Source organism: Nicotiana tabacum, chromosome 6 (assembly GCF_000715075.1).
Source record: "Nicotiana tabacum cultivar K326 chromosome 6, ASM71507v2, whole genome shotgun sequence".
NCBI lineage: Eukaryota > Viridiplantae > Streptophyta > Magnoliopsida > Solanales > Solanaceae > Nicotiana > Nicotiana tabacum.
In genome coordinates, this window is record NC_134085.1 from 190,308,305 (window position 1) to 190,318,647 (window position 10,343).

The 10,343-nt window shown below is 34.2% G+C and overlaps 1 protein-coding gene across 1 annotated transcript; it reads left to right on the forward strand.

Annotated features, from left to right (window-relative positions):
• Window positions 1-6,377: 6,377 nt before the first annotated feature.
• On the forward strand, window positions 6,378-9,540 carry LOC107782403 (uncharacterized). Its single transcript, XM_075256387.1, has 6 exons — window positions 6,378-6,705; window positions 7,144-7,206; window positions 7,526-7,576; window positions 7,678-8,076; window positions 8,275-8,708; window positions 9,097-9,540. The coding sequence occupies exons 1-6, from the start codon at window positions 6,378-6,380 to the stop codon at window positions 9,538-9,540; spliced, it is 1,719 nt and encodes a 572-aa protein (XP_075112488.1).
• Window positions 9,541-10,343: the final 803 nt, after the last annotated feature.

Here is a 10,343-nt window from a genome sequence, read left to right on the forward strand (position 1 = left end):
CTCTTCTTCCCCGAATCTTCAAAGATCGGAACTCAAGCCACCGCCCTCACGGCGGCGAACGGTGACCATACCTCCCCATTTTCACACCTCGAACTCACCTCAACTTCCCGATCCTAGATCCCTGAACATTATCCTCCAAATATCAGCCAATGTCTTCAAATCTTCGATCGAAGATGCAGTCCGAAACCCTAGTTCATCTGATAGCCACCAAACTCACACCTTTCAACCTCCGGACCTCTCTCACCACTAGAGTCTCATGGGTTTCCTTCGAATCAGCCTGGAACCCCTCAAATATCGAATCAAAATCAAGAACCCTAGCGCCGCCATGAAATTCCCTGGTGGCGGCGCCATTCCAATCAGTTCCAAACTAACTCCAAATGACCCCTAGGCCTCCCTCACCCTTGAGTCATCCTTAGTTCCCTTCGAATCTGCCCAAATTTGGTCGAACCCTAGATTTGAGAAAAAGTGAAACACTAAAATACCAACTCGTGGAATTTGTCCGAGTTAATTAAAGGATTGAGGTTTAAGAGACTTTAATCGAGGTATTCTCAATTGAGAATACTTCGAATAAAGTCTGTTCAACCTCAAAAAAGGTCCGAATTCAAAATCAAGCTTGAGTCCGTGTAAATTTAAAGATTCAGAGGTATTTTTCCTATTTCTTTTTGTTTCCTACATGTATAGTTGTTTGTTTCAATAACCTGTTAATTTTTCATATTTTTGTTTGATTAATTCTGTTATTCTGTCTCATACCCACTTACTTGATCAAAGTGTGAATTGTTTCTGTTGGTTGTGATTGTTTATAATGTGTGTAATCGACTCGATTAAGTTCGTCGATTAGTTACATTATGAATTCCCGTTTGTGATAATGCTAGTTGAAACAATCTGTTTACATATTGTTTGTGGACAATTGTTATAGATAATCAGTTTGATTAATACTCGTCAGTTAAATCATCCTTGATTCTATTTCAATGAGTCCGTCAAATGAATGTTGCGTGTATGTTGATTTCTGAACCAGTTGGTTTCAGGGCATTGTCAGTATATTGACAATGCTCCTGTATTTGTTTAATCTTGGTTCAATATTGAAATTCAGTTTAAATTGTTCTTTGTTCAGTATGATGTTATTATGATGATTAGGTTTAATTTCAATTTTTACAGAGTATGGGTTAAATACAATTGTATTAGGAGGTTAATCATAGGAATGGTTATAGCTGCTTAAACAGACTTTAAAATCTGTTTTGTATCAGATTCTGATTTTAGTTTAAAGACAGTAATAACAGTAGGATTCAGGGGCATTTCTGGGAATGAAACAGTAAAAACAGTGTGTTAGTGCTAATGTGTTATAATGGAATGTTAGTGGCTATTACTTAATGAAATAATGGGAAGCAAAAGGGTAATGGAATGCTGGAAATCAGGAAAAAGTTAACTTAATGGGATTTAAAGTAGTGAAAGCATATTTTAATGGGACTTTCTGATTTTTAAAAGAAGAAAGGGGTCCAGGCAGCACTTAAGAGAGAGGGGAAGACCTGTATAAATATAGGGACAGACATTAGAGGAAAGGATCTGATTTTTAAGGCATTAGGGAATACACACAGAGATACATATACACAGAGAGATACACAGAGGGAAAAGATAGAAATTAAGAAAAGAAACACATACTAATCAGAAACAACAATCTGAAAAGAAAGAAGAAAACAAAAAGAAACAGAAGAATGAGAACACACACACACACACACAATCTGAAACAGATATAGAAAAAGGAAAGAAAAACCCGAAACATATTTTTCCTGGAATCTGTTCGTGTTTGTTTATTGATACTGTGTGGTTTAAATCTGAAATTTTTTCTCAAATCTCTGTTACTATTGGTCTGGTTTCACGGGACTCGTTGATTGTGCTCAAAATCAGCTGCGTTATTTGGCATTTTCTTCCTATTTTGTTGCTGCCATTACTGCTGAAATTCACTTCTTCTTCCCTCATTTCCAGGTACATATCTGTAAACTCCTGTCATGAAAGGCTTCAACGTGACAAATAAATGAAGCTCGAATTGTAATTCTGTTTTCTATTCTTTTAAGTTTGTTAGTTTAAATTTCAGCTTTGTTTCATATTGATTAACTAGTAGTGAGTTCGACACGATGACTATAAGTTAATTGTCTTATTTTGAAATTCGTATAAAAGTTTTGTAATAAGTGTTATCCATTTAGTGTAGTTGAATTGTCAAAATAGGGAACATGGCAGAAAGATGGCCATTATTTAAACTTTATGGTATTATTAGTTAGGTACAGCATAATATGGAAATATCAAGGAAAAAATACATTATTGGTTTATTTTGTTAGTTTTTTTTAGTTGTTGTTTAAAGCTAGGTGATGTTGGTTGCATTTTGTTATATTATAGCATAACAATGGTTATGTTTACAATCAATAGTTGAAAGTTGCATTAGTAAAATCCGCTATGTTCACAAGGTCAAAATATGGCAAATAATGTTGTATGCAATATCATTTTATTAAGTCAACAGGTAGATTTGTTCTCTTTCTTAATAACAAAGGGCCTGGGAATTTTACAATGCGAAAGTTAGCGTTTTCCAATAGTTTGCATAGGTTGAGAATAGAAATCGTTTCGATTATGTATATCCCAAACTCAATCATAAACAGAATTAATTAAAATAATCATGCATATCGGATTAAGAACAAGCGATATAGAAGTAGATTAGAGTGATAACGTGTAACAATTTTAAGAGTGCAAAAAAAAATAGCATTCGTTGCAAAAAGAATAATGAGAATTCTTCGAAAATATCATTTCCATTCAAGAATTGATTTTTTTTAGTTTCATACGTTATTTACATTTTTAATATACATATATTGTATTTACTAAAAAATAGTGTTAATCATATGTTTATTCTTTTATTTGGATTTGAATAGCTTGGAGGAATATAATTCATACGCGAAAAAATATAATTCGCAATAAACATTTAATAAATTGTGAATTCTTTTCAAGAATTTAAGGGTATCTTGAATGGAGATTTCTCATGATTTTTACATAAAATGTATAGATATAATAAACAATTTGTGGAAAATCTATACTACCATTAAGAATATTTTGTGTAATTAGGGATGCGTTCACGTAACCTGATTATATTTCTAAAAGCAATTCGAATTATGCGTTCGCGCAACTTCGAGTGAACATTTTAATAAAAAGGGATTTCTCCGAGGATGTTAAAATAATTTCATATAACCCGAGATGTGCAGTTCATTGTTTAAATACAAAGGTGACGATGTTCTTAATTTTATTTTAAATTTTGAACATATGATTTTTTAATAAAAACTATAATATGGTCAATTTTATTGTGTACACATATGCGTGACACGATTCTTTATATCTATGAAAATGTATAATACGAATATACGTACGCGTAATTCGTTTATGGTAAACAATAAACAGAAGCGGTAACAAAATCCTGCAATAAAAATGTAAAATCAAGATAAGCCAAGAATAAAAACAGTTAAGCGACCGTGCTAGAACCACGGAATTCGGAAATGTCTAACACCTTCTTCCGGATTAACAGAATTCCTTACTCAAGATTTCTGGTTCGCAGAATAACAAACAGAGTCATATTCTCCTCGATTCAGGGATTAAAACTGGTGACTTGGGACGCCTTAAAATTCCCAGGTGGCGACTCTGAAACAAATAAACAAATCCTGTTTCGACTGTCCTTTAATTGGAAAAAACTCCCACGCACCCTCATGGGGGCGGGAAAAGGAGGTGTGACAGTCGTTTTCCTGACGGCGAAGATATCATTTACCATGGCCTGTGCCTTTTTCGCTCCCGCGTGAGCGGTGACGAACTTATCTGCCACTTCTTCGAACGTTGATATTTATCGTGCTAGTAGTTGGGAATACCATGCCAACGCTCCTCCTGTCAGAGCTTCGCCGAACTTTTTTAGTAGTACTGACGCCACCTGTTCTTTTGATAGATCATTACTTTTTACTGCAGCAACGTAATGGACTAAGTGATCCTCCGGGTTTATGATGCCGTCATAAATTATCAGATATGGCAGCATTTTGAAGGTTTTTGGAATAGAGTTGGGAGCTGCCCCTTCGCTGTATGGCTGTTCGACGAATCGGCCCATGTCACATTTTGGTAGCAACTTCGGAGCGCCCGGTATTTTATCAACCCTTTCCTGATGCTCTTTCATCTGGTCGCGGAGTGTTTTGTTCTCATTTTCCATCTCTTCCATTTTCTTTAAGATGGCCGCAAGTGCATTGTTACCTGCATCAGCGACAGTACGGGTGTTACCTGTTTGTGTAGTATCTGGCTCATCGGCGACAGCTGCGGTTTCTGCGGGTAATGTGTCTTCGATATCCCTCTGAACGGATTTCTCGAGTATGTTGCTCAAGGTGTTTATCAACCATTCTTCTAATAGCCTTTTCATGGCCGGTGGTGCTTCTCCTGCTATGGATGTTGAGGTTTCCCTCTCACGCGAGACAGTTAAACCCTCGTGCGGGGGGGTGAGATCTCTCCCTCAGTTGTAGTACTTGGTGTTGCATTTTTATTGTCTTCTCCGCTGGCTTCATTGAGGGAATCAGGAGGTTGTTCGTGACACTTACTATTGCCTTTAGCCTTGCTTCTCCCTTTCCTGCCATTGTTGGCCTTTGTGAGACTAAAAAGAGGTGATTATTTCTTTTAAGAATCTAGACGAAACTAAGGTCTCAACTATAGAAATCCCCACAGACGGCGCCAAATTATTTGATTCAAAAGATATCGGAACCTTTTTGAACAAATCAATCAAAGAAAATGAAGGGGTAAATCTTAGCTAATTATAATAATCTCTAGAACGAAAGATAGATAGGGGGAACACGGATGATAAGAATTCTTTAGCTAATCCAAACCAAAAAGACCTTCCACAATAATCTTCTCAATCCTTTATGTAAGCAAGTTTACAACAAGTGTTACGGATTAGCAAAAAAGTATTCTTTTACAAAGTTGCTTCATGATATATATATAAGGAACCCAACCTTTCTCAGTTCTAGAAGACAAGTTATAAGAATATTCCTAATGTCCCCTACTGGGCCTGCACTACTGCAAGGGTCGTACCGTCTCTTGTTCGCATTAAGGTCGCCCTCTTCAAGATGTCGAGCTGTGAGGATCTCGTCGTTCGTCGTACTCATCAACGGTTGTGTTTGTTCAAATTTGGACTCATACAATTAGTATTATGAAAGAAAAAAAAAAGACTAGGTGAAAGGAGGTTCCTTCCATTTGAACATAAAAGTGGTAATACGTTCAATTTGGGGCGTGCAGTTCAGCCAAGAGTAGAACTGGGATGTTCCGCCATCTTCAGATGCCCCTTTGTGATGAATGACTTCATTGGTCTTCCATTTTGTTTCTCCATGTATCTTGTTGCTCTTTCATGGAACACCTGTTATTTCAAATTTGTGAAAATCTTAGATATATATATAAAGGATGGTTCAAAATATATGAAGGGGTTTCAATACATGTCTTTTCTTAGAAAATCGTACTCTGCAAACAATATAAAATCATAGGTCAAATTCTTATGATAATGAAACAATTATGCAATATAATGTTTTTGGATTTTAATTTCATGTGCATATGTGCGCCTAGGAACTAGGTGTGACCGTGTGAGAATTTCATCTCATATAAAAATATTAGGGTAGTATAATGTAATGTAAGGTTTATACCTGGACCATTTTGCTCTCTGTACATGGCACAATAGATATTATGTCAGGGCGCCGCGTTATCAGATCATGTGCGAATTTTTCAAGATACATCCAAGGATTCTTAATCCATAGCTCTAGTTTTCGAGTTGGTGGAACAATAATTTCTCTTGGATCTTCACAAATAAGAATATTCTTATGGGATTTTTCCTTCCAATACCATATATGAAACTTTATTACCAAATATGTGCATAGTATCTAAATTGCCCGCCTAGTCTACATTTTTCCTACAATTTCTGTACCATTCCTTTATTAGGAATTAATAGGGCAGAATCTTCCCTTAATAACGCGCGAAAAATCAGGAAAGAATCTTGAGATTGATTGATTCTACATTAAATTCAAGTTTTGAAACGGAAAGGAGATTTCGCATCTGCGTAATTTACTCTTAAAATACAATTCAAAAATTTAAAAAAAAAAAAAAAAAAAAAAAAAATCTACGAACAGCTTCAACAAACTGAATTCAAATTGTAGAATTCAAATCTTCGAGATTCAACAACTCAACATTGCTATATTCTGTTCTTCGTCTTTTTCAGAAATCAAATTGGCGATCATATATCTGTTTTTTTTTTTCTTTCAATCTTGAAATCCAAAAAAACGAAAAAATTTAGAATAATACATCAGCAACAACACACAATCATGTCCAAAATCGCAATCATGCTACAATTGAATGGGAATTGGGATAACTATGGCAGATTTAGAGATTTTGAAGTTGATGCCATTGTGGTAGATGAGAATGCAAGCTACAGTATTCTGATTTCTACAATTGCAGCACAACTATTGATTGATACTTCAGAAAAACTTGTAGAAATCAAATACATGGTGAACGACAATTGTCCCCCAATGGAGATTAGGAATGATATGGGGGTTCGTGTGTATATGGAGACCAAAAAGGAGAATAAAAACTTAGGTTCATATCCGTTATGTATAAGTGTACGAGATTTCAATATGGAATTGGCAATCACCAACGATAACACAAGTGCAGGTTTGTATAGTTCGAAATTGCATAGAATTATGGTTTTACGGTATTATCTACAAAATTACTACATTTACCTATAATTAAACTACAAATCAGTTTAATAAAAGAATAAAGCAATGTTGTTTTCAAAATTATCTACAAAGTTACTACATTTATACGACAAAATAAACTACAATCTATGATTAGAAATTGTTGATTTCAAAATGTTGTCTTCAAATAAAACTACAATTTATGTTTAGAACAAAATCTAGTCAAATAAAATACAAATCAGTTTAATTATGTACGAAGCAGTATTATTTTCACAAATTTCTACAAATTGCAACAGTTATAGTACAATTTAACTACAATGTCTGACATCCTAAAATGGATGACTACAAAATTCTCACTATATCTACAAAGATTCTACAAAATTATAATGACATTGTTATCTTTATTTTGATGCAGGTTCGTATGGATCCCTAAAGTTACTTGATATGTCATCCTCTCCAGCTAAAGAGGAATATCAAAGTGAAATAATAACAGAATCTACGCAAACTACTATCGAAGAAGGACAAGTGTATCAGGACAAGCAACTGTAGTTGCTGCAATGAAGCACTTTTCTGTGATGCACAAGTTCCAGTTCAGAGTTAAAAGATCTAGTCATAGAAGGTATGGAGATATTTGTGGAGAAAAGATCATTAAAAGCAGTGTTTTACTCAAGATATGTATTTTTTAAACATTGTAGATAAATTGTAGTTAAATTGTAGTTTATGTTACTTTATGTTAAAACTGTCATTTTGTTGCATCTACATTTATAATCTGTATTATATATTGTATTTTTTTGTAGCTACTGCCTTGTATGCGTTGGTGAAAACTGTAAATGGCACTTCAAGGCAACGTCAATTAATGATTCCGCAATGTTCAAGATAAGGAGTTTCAACTGACAACACACATGCTCCTTAATGGACGAAACATTCATACAACGCAAACGTACTGCAGATGTAGTTGGTAGCATGGTAATTCCAAAGTATTGTGATCCTACGACTGTTTATACACCAAAGGACATACAGACTGACATGTTATCCGAACACGGAGTGAACCTAAGCTACATGCAAGCATGGAGAGTAAAGGAAAAGGCTTTACAGTTTTTGAGAGGGAATCCGGCTGACTCCTACAGCAAATTACCCAAATATTTTTATATTCTTGAGGAGACTTATCATGGTTCGGTTGTTAAATTGAAGAAGACATCAGATGAATGCTTCTTATACGCTTTTGTTGCTCTTTGTACATCAATAAGTGGTCGGCAACATTATAGGCCAGTAGTAGTGGTTGATGGGACATTCTTAAAGTCAGCCTACAGGGGGATTATGCTGACAGCAAGAACCATGGATGCAGCAGGTAAAAAGTGTAAAAAATTTGTAGTTATTTTGTAGGCAAGTCTATAAAATGTAGATACATTGTAGTAATTTTGTAGCTATTACATGAAATGTAGATAAATTGTCTATATTATGAAGATATATTGTAGTTGTTATGTATTTATATTTTTATATACATTTTCAAAGCTGCCAATTAATATTTTATAAATTAATAATGTAGGTACAATATTGCCCTTGGCATATGTTGTGGTTGATTCTGAAAATGACGCATCTTGGAAGTGGTTCTTTGAGCAATTCAAGCAGGCATATGGTGAAAGACCTTCAATGTGTGTTGTTTCAGATAGGAATGAGAGTATACTGAAGGCAACATCAATTGTCTATACGGGCATGCCACACTCTTGCATGTGGCATATTTGGACAAATATAAGGTCAAAATTCAAGAAGGGTCATCTACAATTACATGAATTGTACTTTGCTACAGCACGGTCATACACTCTGGATGAATTTAATGAAAGTATGTCGAAGAATGAAGAGGTAGACCCGCGTGTGAAATCTTACCTATATGATATTGGCTATCATAGATGGTCAAGATTACATGCAACAGTGAATAAAACGTGGACAATGACATCAAATATTGCAGAGTCGTTGAACGCTGTAACAAAAGATGCAAGAGAGCTGCCGATATTTGACCTTTTAGAGTATATGCGGACATTTCTAGAACTTTGGACCAACGAGAAGTTATTGAAGGCGAAGGGTACTTTCACATTTCTTGGGTCCAAATTCAACAAATAATTAGAGAACAACATAACATTATCTCAGAAGTTTAGGGTAAGATCTGTTTATTTGGTGCAGAAAAAATAAATTACTTAATATGCAGTGTTTCCAGATTGTAGATAAATTGTAGTCAAATTGTAGATAATTGTAGGTTGTAGATAAGGTATAGAATATTTGTAGATAAGGTATAGAATATTTGTAGATAGGTTGTATATAATCTATTTTTATGATTGAGATAATATTTTTTCTGTTTGTTCTGCAATTGTAGGTGAGGGCTTCAACAGATCATATACATACTGTGTTAGATGGTGTGAAGGGGTACATTGTGTGTCTAGAAAACAAGAAATGTAGCTGTGGCCAATTCCAACTTGAAGAACTTCCATGTGCGCATGCTTTGGAAGCATTAAGGCACAGGAATGAAACATATGAAAACTATTTCTCTCCGTATTACACAAGGGAGAGCCTTCTGCGTACGTATGAAATACCAGTAAATCCTCTTCCTGATGAAAGCAAATGGAATGTGCCACAACATATTTTGGATGAGGTAGTAAATCCACCGATGGGAGATAAAAGGCAGCCAGGGAGACCTCAAAAGGAAAGATATAAAACATATGATGAAATAAAGTCAAAGAAGTACAAGGTGTCATGTGGAAATTGTGGAGGTGAAGGGCATAACAAAAGATCTTGCAAGAATGCTCCCAAGAAGAAATGAATATCATGTAGTTAGAATAGTTATTCAAACTAACTGTTAGTGAGTTAAAGTTAGCAGATTTTTTGTGTAATCGTTTAAGTTTTTAAAGATCATTATGAAGTAGACTACAATTTGTTTATGTGTGTTTAATATGCTTTTATGTATTGTGTCAGGCATCTAAATTTGTCTTTGATATAGTATAATTAAATTTTAATATTTATTATCTACAATACAACTGATATTAAAAAAAGTAACTTTAATGTAAAGTGTTTTCAGATTGTAGGTAAAATATAGGTTAAATGTAGTTAAATTGTAGTCTTGGTAATAATTTGTAGATGATTTGTAGATAAATTGTGGATAATATATTTCTATGATTGGAGTGTTTATTTCTTCTGTTTGTTGTGTAATTTAACTTCAACTGACAATTATATATAGATATTACCTAGAACTTGAAGGTATTTCATAAAATTATGAACATATACAACTACAAAATTATATACAATAACTGCATTGAGTGTTTCCAAAATGTAGATATTGTGAAGATTATTTGTAGCCAAATTGTATTCTAACATCAAAATACTCATGTTTAATATAATGAAGATACAGTGTTGTAAACAACCAATTTATATTCAAGTGAACAACTAATAATGAAAGATAAAATAACAAAACAAAAAGGTATGTTGCAATAAAAAAATAAAAATTTTGTTTATAAAGTAGTGTATTCTCCTTCAACTATAAATTGGCATCAACTAAACTAGGAAAACAGGACACTATTTCTTCTTTCTCTGGACTCTAGTCTTCTCATTCAAAGCAGGAGCATCCTT